General features: G+C 40.0%; 1 protein-coding gene across 4 annotated transcripts in view; it reads left to right on the top strand.

Annotated features, from left to right (window-relative positions):
- Nucleotides 1-14,746, top strand: part of FHOD3 (formin homology 2 domain containing 3) — a 640,284-nt gene that overhangs the window by 313,403 nt on the left and 312,135 nt on the right. For all 4 annotated transcript variants that reach the window (XM_019540836.1, XM_019540820.1, XM_019540847.1 and 1 more), the window contains exon 4: nt 13,076-13,143. In XM_019540836.1, coding sequence (XP_019396381.1) covers nt 13,076-13,143 — 68 coding nt within the window. The remainder of the gene's footprint in view (nt 1-13,075; nt 13,144-14,746) is intronic.

Below are 14,746 nucleotides of genomic sequence, written 5' to 3'. Positions count from 1 at the left end.
CTCAGTCTTCTCTTCTCCAAACTAAATAAACCCAGTTCCCCCAGGCTTTCCTCAGAAGTCATGTGCCCTAGCTACCTAACCATTTTTGTTGCTCTCTGCTGCACTCTCTCCAATTTGTATACATCCTTTTTGGGGGAGTGGGAAACCAAAACTGGGCACAATACTCCAGATGTAGCCTCACCACTGCTGAATAGAGAGGAACAATCACTTCCCTTGATCTGCTGGCATCACTCCTACTAATGCAGCCCAGTATGCCATTACGCTTCTTTGCAACAAGGGCAAATTGTTGGCTCTCATTTGGATTGTTATCCACTGTAACCCCCACATCCTTTTCTGCAGAGCTGCTGCTTAGCCACTTGGCCACCATCCTGTACTCGTGCAGTGTCTTGAACAACTCATCTATTCACGTCTCTCTCTAACTTAAAATTTGTGGTTTCTATGTAACCTTGCCCTCCCTGCCCAAATACATTTCTCTTGTTCTATGTTGTATATGATTTCTTCAAAGCAGAATGGCACTTTTAATAATGAAGCAAATACTGAATGCTGTGAGAATTCTTCAGAAGTATGTGAGGTAGCTGTTATCCTAATAAAATGCACGCTGAGACACTGAGGAGAGATGCCTTCTTTTTCCAGCTGCTTAGTGAACTCCCTATTTCACTTATTTCAATTTTAAGGTCAGCACTGGCTTTTTGTTATGAGTTTGTACACCGCGTAACAAAAAAGAGTCCTAGTTATGGGCCTTGATTTTTTTGACAATAAACATAGCTAATAATACTTCTTTACTATTACAGTGCTTCTCCATAGCAGATACATGTACTGTTACACTTGGTTTGGGGATTAATACTTCTGCATTGACCTTTAATGCTTAAGAAAATTATAAGCAAGACCTTGAAAAATTAGACTGGTTGAAAAATCACTGGATATCCAAAAGGCAGCACCGTTCTCACTCTGTCATGTGTGTGTGTGAAAAATCATTAGCTATAAAAGAGCAGCACAGTTTTCTCTCTCCCTGTCTCTCCTGTATGTGTTTTCTTGGATGTTAAAGTTCTGCATGAGGTTCAGGTGGGTTCCTGGTACCTGCCACCCAGATGTCTTCTAATGAATTGAATGCTCTGATCCTGGATGTCTGAATTTGGAGCAGCTGATAGTGTGAGTGCATTGGAGCACATCCAGCCAACTAGGAGGTGATTGATTCTGAGAAGTTCAGTCTGGTGTAGTGGTATATTGCTTGAAAAAGAATGGGAGCTTCCTTAGCCTTGGACATAAACTTATTTCTGATGTCCTTTGGCACAACTTATGCAGCAGTAATGCTTCATTTCAGCCTGATTCCAAGAAAAATGTCCAAGTTCTTCCACAAATCCTGAGATCTCTATGCACTCAGGTATTTTACCTCTTGGTAAGCACAGGTAAAAAGATTGTGACTAAGTCCAGCTGATAGGTGATTTGATTGGTTTGTGTTTTCTTTATGGTAACCTGCTAAAGCCAGCTATCCCAATTAGCATAACAATATTAATTGGTTTAAATGAAACAGTAGTATGTTGGCCGGTGAGATAAGACACTGGAGGGGGCAGAAGAGAAAGGGATGAAATTATTAAATTCTCATGACCCAACAAACATTGACGTATTTTCATCTTACATGTACCAGTTGAGCAATTCAAGGACTAAGTAATAAATTGAAACAAATGTTAAAGATTTGCCTTGACTTACATATTTTTTTAGATAATTATATTTTTAACCACAAATTGGTAACAATAATCTCTAAAGGGAACAATGAGCACTTCTATATCATTTTCTTTTCTAGCAATTTTCTTTGGCTCCATTCTCTTGAATTATATAACACATGTTTTAGGATAACAACCACCTTCTTACTATATTATTCCCTAGGGAATAATTTTGCATTAGTAGAGGGATGAAGACGATAACCTCCAAACTCCTTTCCATCACCACTTTCTATAATGCGATGCTACAATATATGTTCTGGTTACTTGAACTACACACCGCCTCTTCTCCTCTCAAAATGTTTCTTCAACATTTTTTGAAGAATCATTGTAACATTTCCGTATATTTAAAAGAAAAATCCTACTTTTAAATTACAAACAAATGAATCAAGGGCCCTTTGAAAATTTTAAGGGAATAATAGTGAGTGGACTGGGGCTGTAGGAATAGGACACTGCAGAAAGTGTTCCTATCATATGACTAGATCCATTCTGGGACTGATCCCTTTAAACAACAGGGCTTCTTCAGTTATTTGTAAATGAGTAGCTTGTTTTCTAATAGCAGCATCCTTTTTCAAGAGCTCTTCTGGCATTTCTTTCTAATGCTGCTTTCTGTTCTGATTCCCATGGGGACAATTTTCTAACCAGAAATTCACTATGCCGTTTCCTTTTGCCAATGTATTAGATTGCTTATTACTGCTAAACAACAAGACTTCCCCACCAAGATTCACCAAACCCATCCAGCCCCGTACTTGAAAGTAGTCATTTATGGCTGATAAGAACCTTGTGTTCTAACTTGCATGGTTGCAAAGAGAAAGTGGATAGCGAAAGGAGAAGAAAGATTGGCAATGCAATCAGAATGTGTTGAAGCAGTAAAATTAGAACAAGAATTATTCTCCCTGCTGTTTCTTATTCAGTTTTGAAAGAAAGTCTCTGGTTTTGGCTTTGGCCTTCCAATAACTTCTGAAAGTTTCAGTCTAGTAAAACCAATTCCATGAAGCTTTTGATCAACAAACAATCCCTGCAGTCTGGTTCTCTTAAGAGACATGGGCACTCCTAACCAGCATTCCTTACAGCTAAAATAGCTGAGTCACCTAAGCATCTCCAAGCTGTTGCTGCTTCTGTCTATAATGTCAGTACAACACCCTGTTTTAGTAAATTGACTTTAACATTCTGTCCAATTCTAGTTACCTACCCAGTTGAATGCAAATCCTGTTGTTGTAGTATCTTGTGTTTGGTCCATTTCCCACCTCTGGTCCTGCCTCCTAGCAATAGCAGGAGTAAATTGAAATGGGCAGCTACAGTATGGAGTACACACACAGTTTATAGGCAAATACAAAGCCTGGGCTGCTGTAGGAATGCTTTATTTGGGCCACTCTTGCCTTGTTCTCAGCAATTCTATCAGTTTACATTCCCTTCTTGCTGTTTCCTTTTAGTAGGTAGGCCCTCAGTATGCCAAGGTGAATGACACGGGGCGTGGGGAGGGAGACGGTGAAAGGGAGTTATTACACTGTCAGTTTTGCAAAATTATCCATTATTCACAGCATGGTGGAGGAATAACGTGTGAAGAGTCCCGGGGTTCCATGTCCTTAACTCCAACATGCCCCATATGGAAGAGAAAGGTTTCTTATTACATTTAAGTATAGAAACATTTACTATGTTTCATCACATCCCTTTCCTGTGAACCTGTAAATCACTAGCATTTATTTGCTTTGGTGTTTAGGGACAGTATGATAAATGGTTTTCTCCATTAGTTCAACATGCATATAGTGGAGAGGTGTGTGGGAGGGAGGGGAGTTGTTTAACAAGCTTTGTGAAGAGGGAGCTTTTGTTAATGATTTAGCCCTGACAAATTTAAGCTTGCATAAAGTCAGACAAGGTAAGCCAGAATTGAGTAGAAATAAGAAAGAGAAGGGGTTGGTTTGGATTCCCCTTAACCTTCAGTATGGGGAGATGATGAAGACAGGACAACCTCGCTTTGGAATTTTGGGAATCTAGGTGACCTCCAACACGCCCCTGCGAAGTTTCTTCCTTCTTTTCTTTCCCGCTTTGGATAGAATGATTTACCTCTTCCATTAGTCCTTTTGTATTTTATATCCCCAAATTCACTTGCTGAGACAGTCACCTCTTGTTGGTGATTAACATAGTTTTCTGAAGGCATGTATCTCTCTCTCATCCTTTGTTTCTCTTGCTTGATGGCACTCTCATTTATCTTCTGTACTGTTAATTTTCTGCAGCCTGAGAGATCTGCTTCTCCTTGTATTCTGGCTTTCTTCCTTCCATTACTTCCTCTCCTTCTTTCTAATTTTCCAGTCTTCTTTCCCAGATCATTGAATCCCGGCTCATTCCCTTCACATAGTTTTCTATATTTGGGTGGGAAAGTGATTAGGTGGTGACCAAGTCTCCCAGAAGGATGATGTGCTTTGTGTTGAATTGCAAGTTTCTTTTTACTATGTCTCACGGCTTACAGTATCAGAAATGATAGTCCTATTGGACATTGTAAACCTATCCACTAACTAGCAGAAGAAAGAATGCAAAAGCTGGGCTTCTAATAAGCATTCCTTACTCTTGGACCAATGGAGGTTATTGCAAGGTATTTAGGGAACCATTCTACTTTTCCAAATAGGATCTCTTTATCTGTAGTCTATCCTTTGCAAGTATCCCAAATGGGTGTGCTCAGCCAGAGGACAGCATATCTGTTCTTCTGTTTCCCAAGACAGGAGACTCCTTGAGATTAGATGCATTGTATGGAAGATGTCTCTTCTCCCCTGCAGTTCATGCTGTGGAACGTGCTGGAGTTCCCATTGCTAAATTCACAGATTTGTAGATACACTCCTGCCACCGCCAAATTCAGCTCCTTTTTGTAATGGGCACAAGGGACTTGGGGATAAAGTTCAGCATAAATTTACTCAGAAGTGTTCTGTGGACTTCCAGGTGGGGTGGAGAAAGTATCTTATGCTACTTTGGTGGCTGCCTTACCTCCCAACTCTTTTTTGACCTGTGGGAGGTGTCTTGCACAGATGGTCTTCTGCAGGATAGTATAGAAGTGCCTCCAGACAGCGTTATTACCCACTGTGAATGACTATCTTTTGCCTCCCTGCCATCTTTCCCTTTGGAGGAGAAACTGGGCACATGTACATGAAACGCTTACTGCATGGTAGCCTAATAACTCTGTGCAATAGTGTGCCTTTCAAAAACCATGCTAGTAAGCTACTGCACAGTGTTATTAGGCTACTGTGCAGTAACTGTCATGAAAAAACCATGCGCCATGCTACTGTCTGGTAAATGTAATTACTGCGCATTTAGTTAGTATTTCATTAAGGAAGTACTAAACTAAATGTGCAGTAACTACTGCGCATTAATGAATGTGTAGACATGCCACTGTGTCTCAGATGAATAACACTAACAGCTGCTTTTTGCATCTGAAAATGACTTGAAGTAGGTTTTATTCTAATTGTTAGACTGTGTTCCTTGTTTTGTGAAACTGTCTGGAAATCCTTTGGACTCAATTGGTGCTAACAGTAACATGGGGTTGATGTTTCACTGCCAAACTTAGTGTAACATATTTTTGGGCTGTTGCTTTTCATCAGACCATGCTTCATTGTCAAAAAATACTTTTCCTTATAAAATCTAATCATTGCACCCCTGGATTAGAGAGGGAATATAAAGTATAAATTATTGAGCTACACATATTGCAGTAATGAATATGTAATAAACTATTTATATTTACAGAGAGAAAGAAATAGAAAGAGTAGCTTAAAAAATATAAGACTAATTATATGCAAAACGGTGTAATCTCAGGAAAACAGCAATTGTGTTAATGTAATAGTGGGCAATGTGCCCTTGAATGAATCTCACCCTTGAACTGATGTATTTTGTAGGGGTCTGGGAGTAAAAGGAAAGAACATTGTCTTGCCAACGGATTTATTACTGACTTCTGTGGATAACAACAAAACTAAAATGAAAGCCCCTTTTGGCATCACCCCAGGTCCCTTCTTAGAGCACCACATTAATTTGTTTGGCGTGTTATCAAAGATTGGTACGCTGTGCTAATTAGTTCTACACACAGTAATTTTTTTAATCAGGGGCTCTATGTGGACCTAGGGCCCAATCCAGAAATCAGTTGAAGTCTGTTGAAGTTTTACTTCAGAATTGAACTCAGGAGCCTGATTCATTGTTGAATTACTCCAGTTTTATACTAGTGTAAATCTGTTGATTGAAATGGAATCCCAACAGCTTAAAACAGGAGTAGCAGAGATGAATTGGACCCTGTACTTGACTCTGTAGCAGAAGCAAGAATAAAGGTTTCTCTTGCTCGGAAAAAAAAAAATCTGCGCATTCCCCACTTGCTGGTGGAAAAAATCAATTTTTTTCTGTCTATTTTTTAATTCTAGTCATAATTTTACTTTCTGCCTGCATTTGTGATGAATGCATTTTGTGGGGGAAGGAGGGAATCAAGTTTCTCATTGCTTTGGGTTGAAAAATATGATCTTTAGTTTCCAAGTGCTAGCCAGATTTTTGGTGTTTATTAGAAACCAGAGGATACTGCTGCCCAGAGCGTATGTGGACATTTTACAGAGGAATACCAGGAGATTTTTCAAATGTCCTTTAATTGAGTCAACACTGTGTGCCCTGTAATGGGATAGAATACAGAGTGTAATGTGCTGCTTGTATTTTTATAAGGAAAGACTCTGGATCTTGAAATCAGAGTTTGGAGTAGAGGGGAATGGATGTGAAACATGGGGGTTATTCAGGCAGCAGCAAGTGAAGGAGAGTAACTCACATTTGTGCTCTGCCAGATGTTAGCTTGCCTTTGCCAATAACACAAAAGTCTGATGCTACATAAATTGCTATATCCCAGGGACTAATTCAGCTGGTGTAATGGAAAAGGGTGAGATGTAAGGGGTGCCCTTGTGGTCAGAGGTCAAGCATTATGCTTGAGACTCAATCAGCCTTTATTCAGTCCAGATATACATATATGCATCTGTATTTCTAAATTGTAAATCGAATGTGTAATCTTTCCCTCTGCCCCTCATATACTGCCTCCTCTCCCACCTGTATGCAAAAGAAAAGTCACGATCTTATTAAAGGCAGGGAGGCAAATCATTATTTGCTAGTTCCTTTATTTTTCCCATAACAGCAAAAGGAAGAAAAATATTAAACAATGAAACCCTTTCATGCTGCATCAAGCCTTTGAAGGTCATACATGAAAATACGTAGGATCCTCCCGAACTATCCAAGTCTCGTAAAATGAAGGAATGAAACAGGCTACTTTCTCAGTAACTGTAAAATATGCCAGTTACAGCCTAGTTCACCAGAGAAAATTCCACTTGCCCTGATACAGTGATGCATTTGGAAGAAATCCCTATTCATTGGTTTGGTTTTGATGTAGGGGAGTTGTTTGTAAGAGGACATGTTTTAGGGAGACAATGGTTGACAATTAATAGTTGGCTTCTGTGGTATGCAGCCCCTTAACACAGGGCGCTGAAGATGAGGAAACCAATACCTTTTTAGAGTTGCAGTTATTACAAGTCTTGCAATATTTAATATTCTTCTTACTGCTCCAGTAGTACAGCTAGTTGCACAGCTATAAAAAGTAAGGTTTTTGCCCCTGATGGCTGGAAAAAAACATAAATACGGTACTCAAGTGCATCCTAGATGTGGGATTAAAAGAAACATATAAAAAGAATTCCAAATTTTATTTTTTAAAAATCTTGTGGTGTTGAGGGGCTTGGCTTACGATTTTGAACATTTAGGGTTGGCATTGAAGCTTTGTGGTCTCTTTACTGTTGTTTGGTATCTCTCTGTGACATAGAATCTGTTAGAGAAACTTTGGATTCCCAGGTCACCAATGTAGCAGATTAGCATCTGTTCTGTACCTCACTCTGTACCCATTATTAGTAGGAGGAAACTATAGTGAATGAGACAGTGTTCCTTGTCTCCCTTAGAAACAATAACTGATGCCCTCTAGTGGTAATAGTTGATTAAAACAAATCACTACAGAATGACATCTTGAAACTTTGGCCTTCTTAACCTACACAAGCTACCTTCTTTCCTCTCTCTTTTTTACAGAGGAAATAAGATATTTTACATATTTTTACTATATACACATAAAAATACAATCTTAGCATTTAAGTGGGTTCAGGCCTCTGACCATCTCTTCATGCACAAGGGTGTTTCAGATAGTAATGGTAATTTAGAAATAAAATCATTTTATTTACAGTGAGTGGGGAAACTACACAGCTGTGGGGAATACTGCTGGTGGCAGTGCCAAATATACTTATGTTTAAGACTGTGATCCAATAAATCCGCACTGCACAGAAAATCTATTTTCTATTTGACACCCTCATGTTTTGGTGTCATTAGGGTAGCAGAGTATAACAATTTCTTATTCTGTGTTGTGTCTCAGTCATGCACAAGTTTGTAACAAGCACAATTATAGCTGCTTGACTCCTTAGCTCAAAGTGTAGCAGCTCTTGATTTTAGCTCTGAAGGTCATTAGTTCAGTCTTGGTTGTCAGCAAAAATTTAGCCCTCATAGAACCACTCACATTTTCCTGTATAAACATATAAAATCACTTAATGTTGCCAACCAGCATTGTCTTGTGCTCATTCTCAACTCTCTGCATTCTTTTAAGGCAGTAGTTCTCAATCAACCTTTGTAGACTCAAGGCATCCCTGGATAGACTCATGGCACTCCTCTGAATGTGCCAGATCTTAGGCCCCAGGCAGACATGTAGCTAAAGGCACTGAGATCTGATGCTTGATCCCACAATCATGCCTCTTGCCATGTACACTGGCATGGCAAGAGGCATGATTGTGGGATCAAGCATCAGATCCCTTCACATCATATTGCTGGTGCAGGGAGAGCCCAGGTTCCTGATCAGCCCCGTCATCTGATTGGGGCTCCCAGCCATGGGAGCTTGCTACCAGCTGTTGCCAGGGAGCCCAGGATCTCTCTGCATCAAGTAGTAAGCTCCTGCAGCTGGGAACTCCCTCGGCTGATTGGGACTACCAGACCTGGGCACACACCAAGTGCTGCCAGAGCTGGGAGTGGCCGCCTGATCTGGGCTCCCAGCTGTGGGGGTGTACCATGCATCCCAGATCAGCTGAGGGCTTCCAGTAGAGCCCTTGACTCAAAGTGTGCCCCAGAAGCTGGGAGGCCAGATCTGCTGTTGCTCCCAGCCCCAGAGGCCTGTTGGAGTCAAGGGCTCTCATGTGCCCCTGTGTTTGGGGGCAGCAATCAACTGATTGGCATGCTCAGCCTCAGGAGCCTACAGGAATCAAGAACTCCCAATCAGCCTGGTCACACATTCAAATAGGAACCAGCAATAAAGTTATTACATATTTTTTGTGTAGTAACTTTGTGGCTTGTTCCTTGTTTTATCACACCATTAATTGCATTAATGCATTAAGGTGTGTCCACATAACTACTTAAGATATGATTAACTGATTAATGCCGCCTTAAGTGTACCATGTGCCAGGAGTGTTAGTTTTTACTCTTTTTTTCACTACAGAAAAATAGTTGAGCAGTTTTGCTGTTGCAAAGCGCTATGGCAGAGAACTTCATAGTTGTATTCTTCCTGTTTGAAATCTCTGTGCTTATCTTGTAAATCATCTTTGTAAACCTAACATTGTATGGCATCACAGGGCACCCTTAAAAGAATCTCAAGGCACCCCAGGGTGCTGTGGAATACTGTTTGGTATTGGCAGAGTGGATTCCATGAAAAATGTTGCCTTCTCCTCTTTTGCCCTTAGTTGGTATTTTTCTAGAGCAGTGATTTTCAACCAGGGTGTTGCAGCACGCTGGGGTGCCTTGCAATCTTTTCAAGGGTGTTGTTGGATGCCACAAAGTGTTAGCACTTTAGGTGTGCAAACATGATTCATAAAATAAACCCAGAGATTTTAAAATTCTGTCCCGTTGTGGTCTTCCTGAGTTCTTTTCAACAGAAGAAATGCTTTGTTATTTTTCTGTAGGAAAAAACAAAAAAATAAAATTAAAAGCTGGCATTTTCCAAGGAGTGCCTGGAGTCTAAAAATGTTGAGAACAATTGCTATGGGGAGTGGTTTATATTACAGTAAATCATTTACCTTAGAGCAGCCACTGTGACCTCTCAGAAAGTCATAGCAGTAGCAGAAATAGAAAATCCTGTTGGCTAGTTTTGTATTGTGTCACTCCAGATACAAGGCTTTTAGAATAAGCACTGAAACATACCCTTGTTGAACTTGCATTCCTTTGACATTAATGGGATTTCTGTTACCCACTGAAGACTTCTTGTATCCTTAATTGTTTATTTTGTAGATACTTTTTTGGACAGCATTTAAGAGAAGTAAAAAACCTCACAAAAAACCAGAATGAAAATAAAAGCTTCATAAAGTGATCTATGGAGTACTTTACCTTATACGGGGTCCGCCGCTTAGGGTGAATTCTGCCCGTGTTTCAAGTAGAAGCTCAGCCAAAGCATTTGCTAATGCAGCATAACTTTTTTAAGAGAGGAGTATTTTACTTACCTTCCAGATTATGGTTTGTAAAGTTTCAGATGTTTCCTAGCACTATAAGAAACGGTGCCAGGTGTAAAAGAGGCTGCTGGTATATTGCCAACATGTAAAGAGATTACTTAGAATCAACTGTAATGGTTTGAATTCTGTACTTCTGACTCCGCTTGCCAGCTTCTTTGAATGTGCAAACAGACCTGTGAACATGAATTAGCCTCTTTTGCTCCAGTTTGCTGCATGTTGTTAGTGTTAACTAGCATCTCATGTATCTTGTTGCCCCCTGCTAGATGAAGCTAGACCTGCCCAATTGTTTGTGATTATGCTTCTCTCTGGCAGCTGGATGCTGAGACTGTAAGACTTAATACTAATAGTGGTAGCTAGTGATAATCTTTAACTCAAGTGATTTCTTTTGGAACTGTAGTTACAGGCTTCTGTCCCTGTTGCGAATAAGAGAGCTGCCTCTGCTCATATGCAGGGATGATGTTACACCATGTGTATGAAAAATACACAAGGAAAAAATGTTTGACTTGGTTCTTTTCAGAGAATTCTCAAAAGAGCTGCATGGTCTAATGAAAATAACTAGTGTTATAGTACGATAACAGTATTTCACAATTACTTTGCTGCAGGCAGGGATGATCATTCCTCTCATGTAAGAAAAGGACCCACAGATGGCATTTGTTAAAAAGTTTATATTTATGTGCAACTTTGTGCCTCTCTTCATTCAAATGATACTGTGCAGCCTTGTTTGGAGTGGCTCTATTTAAAATGATGCCAGTGACTTACATGAATGGAGGGAAATTAGTTGTAACAAATGCCAGATGGAGATTTCTTTCACAGAAAAGTAGTTGCGTGCTGTAGCACGTGAAGTCAACAAACCAGGTCTTAATACTCCTCCTGCCTCATTATTCTTTAAGCTTTCCTGACAAGACTCCTCTTTATCCAGCCAAGAGATGTGCTTGCATGCGCCAGTACATTTTTTTAAGGTGGAGTAATTAAATAGTGCATCTCAGTGTATGGTTTTAAGTGAAACCCTGTCCTCCTGTGCTCTGTTAGGAATTCATAAACTGTACAAGGACGAGAACCAAGAGTAATAGTCAAGCCAGATCTACACGTTCTGTCTTTGAAAACAAAGCCTGTTAGAGAGGAACAAAATTACTAGTTTTACTTTCTGACTGGATGAGACTATTGGGGAAAAGTGCTTAATCCTGTTAAAAATGTAAATACTCAAATGCCCATTGTCTTTCTCCTTCTGACAGCGCTAAAAAAAAATGATTTATTTTTGTACAATACTTACGGTACAAAAATAGGTAAGGGAAGTGGGGGGAAAGGTTTATTTCTGCACATCACAACAGCTGATAGTATGTTGATTCGTCATGTGGGAACATCCACGTGCTACAGTCACTCTAGCCTCAAACATGTCATCTGACAAGTATCCTCTCCACCCATCCTTTGCAGGCTGGTCCCCTTGGGGCTGCTAATGGGTGAGGCTCTGGGATCACAATGGGCCACTGCGTTGAGCACTGTTTTGTCTTCTTCATTTGCCTTCAGAATACATTCAGTACTCATAAACCCTTATAACATTTTCTAACTTTTTATTGTTTTCTACAACTATACATTATTGGGAGAATAAACTACATAATATATAGTAAGACTAGTTGGTGAAAATAATGTTTCTCCTAAATTTCTTAGAAAGAGACTAAAATACATTTTCCTGAGAGTAAAACCTTGTTTTGACATATGCTGAGAACAAACTGTCTGGCTGCTTCTGGCATTGACAGTCATCACATGCACTGCAGTTAGGGAAAGGAATTGCCAAGAAAATAGCAAGCAGGAGATTGAGTGGCCAAGGACTGATAATGGACACTTTTTTTCTTTCCATTTCTTTTTAATTACTTCACTGGCAGACTGGGATTGGTAGTGAACTCAACTTGTTACTTTTTCAGTAATTTTTGGAAATGAGATATCTAGGTGAGGTATTTTAATTATCTCCACACTGAAGGTTTCATATATAATATATGTAAACAGTAAGCACTACCTTGGTACACTTATTGCCCATTGCAGAACAGTGGTAAAAGAGTGAATAGGTATGAAAACTATTGTCCATTCTAACTCGTAAAAATAATCCTTCCGGACTAGGATGAAGGATCATTAATGAAGCAGTGTAGGGAAACTAAGAGTGTAGGTACCGTGGAGTCTTTCCTGAGTGGACAAACATGGCATGTCCATATGTGAATTGATGTGCTTTTCCTAATATGCATTAAATTCAGTACCTCCAATGTGAGACACTAAAAATGTGCATTAGGTTGCCTTAACATGCAGTAATGAATGCACACTGTTTTCAAGTAATGCTTAATGCTCAGTAGCCTACTGTAATTGTGCAGTAGTATAATGTCATGGTTTCTTATGTGATGCTTTAATGCGCAGTAAAATAGGCTACTGCACATTAAAGCACACCTATAGATGCACCCACAGAGGACTTGAGCCTACATTCTTGTTAATTCAGTACTATCCAAGAAAACTACATTTTTTTTGAAATAGGAAAGGAAGTTAGAGATTCCTCAGTTGCACCTGAAAGGTACTCATAATCTTACTTTTCTTCCAACCTTTCCTGAAGTTAGAGTAACTCATCATTGGAAATTTCACTCAGGTCATGGGCAACTAACTATCTGTCTTGTTTGTGCGGTTGATGGGCAAGTGCTGTATGAAGGAAGGAAAGATCAGGTTGACGGAAATCTCAGGTTGAATGAAATCTTTTGAAAGTTTTCTTTAGAAAATGGACGTTGCTACCCTGCCTCTTAAATTTATCACTCATTAGTCATGCTGGCAGTTCCATTAATATTATTTGTTTGCTGTTCTTTATTTCAGAAAAACTCTATAACTCCAATGGACGGGAGCTGAGACGCGCACTTTTCTCTTTGAAACAAATATTTCAGGTAAATGACTACATTACCAACACATCCCCATGCCATTTATTGCTGTGTTATTTTTCCTGACTCAGTATTAGGGGTAAAATGTCAGTGTGTTACAAAAGTAGATGTATTAATGGATTTTTGGGGACTTGAACAGTTTGGAAGAGAATCACACTTAGGCATGTAAGTCCATTTATGCACCTAATAGGTAGAGTAGAATCTGACATCAGGTGCCCCAGGACTAAAGTAGTTCAGTCATTTTTGAGAATGTTTTGTTCATGTTATATAAATAAAAATTGGTGGCACTTTCTTTTAAAAGTTCCCGGCATGTGTAAGCTGTAATTTTGAAATTTGGGAACAAGCTGGTATTTGTTTTAGGGATTCACATTCTTTTGCTGCCTCTATAAAAATTGACCTTGGTCAAAAAATAAACTTTTGAAAAAATGTAGTTTGTACATGCTCAGTATATGCTTCTTAATCTGAGATGGTCCAGGCTGCTCCCAGATGTTAAAATGGGCTAGAGGCAGGGAAGGACAATGCCTTTTCAAGTTCCAGCTGCGGAACCCACCACCACAGGAGATTGGCTAATGGAGTAAGACGTTTTCATTGGGAAGAAGGAATACCACTCCCTAATATTAAAAGGGGGCCGGTTGACAGAGAATTGAGTTTTATTGGAGGAAGTGGTTATCTCTCTAAAACCGAGAGGGAATTTTATTGAGAACATGTTGGTGACTGGGGGATGGTCAGTGGGGAAGGGACCAGACAAGACATTGTTGAAATATGAGGGCCAATCTACATGAAGTGCTGACTGCACAGTAACTTGACTTACTGCACAAACAAATACCTTGTTTGTGATACTGCTGCTCAGTAGTCTAATACTCAGTAGGCTAATACTGCATAGTAGCATCACGTCACAGTTGTTGCCACTTGGCGCTACTATGCAGTAGTATCGGGCTACTGTGCAGTTTGTGTTTCATGTAGATGCAGCTGAGGAGTGTGTTTAGTGTGCAAAAATAGAGATCAGCTTGAAGGAGTTCAGAGTGGTTATGAAAGATTTGATCCAGAGACCACCTGGACTGAACTAAGTAATTCATCCCCTCATTCAGCCATATCAGGATGGATGGTTCAGGAAGTAGAACTGGGGAAACTGGCTAGAAGAGTCTGTGACCATAAGGATACATTCATGCCTAGAGCTTGAAATGGACCCCAAGATAACAAATCTAATTTCAACTAGCAGCTAACTGTGTGGAGGTCAACATGTGGACAAAGCTCAATGAAAGCTTGTTGTTGTTTGGTTTGTTTTCTATTACTTAGGGCCCCTCTAGATGTTCAGGTAAAACTGTAATAGGATCTAAAGCATGATCAACACAATCGCGCCTCCTATCATGCCATTGCTATCCTGGGCTCCCCTTGTACCAGCAACTAAAAAGCTCCTGCAGCCAAAAGTCCTTTAACTGACAGGACTTGTAATTATTGCAGCACCCCAAGGTGCCAGGACCAAGAATCCCTCAGATGTGAGACTCTGTCTCAGTGGTGGTGGCACCCCACATGGGGTTGCTGCTATGATGGAGCTGCAGGATTCCCAGCCCTGGCTGTGCTGGGAGCCTGCAGACCCTGCTACACATGC

This window comes from Crocodylus porosus, unplaced genomic scaffold (assembly GCF_001723895.1).
Source record: "Crocodylus porosus isolate Cpor-Errol unplaced genomic scaffold, CroPor_comp1, whole genome shotgun sequence".
Lineage (NCBI taxonomy): Eukaryota > Metazoa > Chordata > Crocodylia > Crocodylidae > Crocodylus > Crocodylus porosus.
The sequence above is the reverse complement of the archived record's forward strand: the minus strand, read 5'-3'. Positions and strand labels throughout refer to the sequence as shown.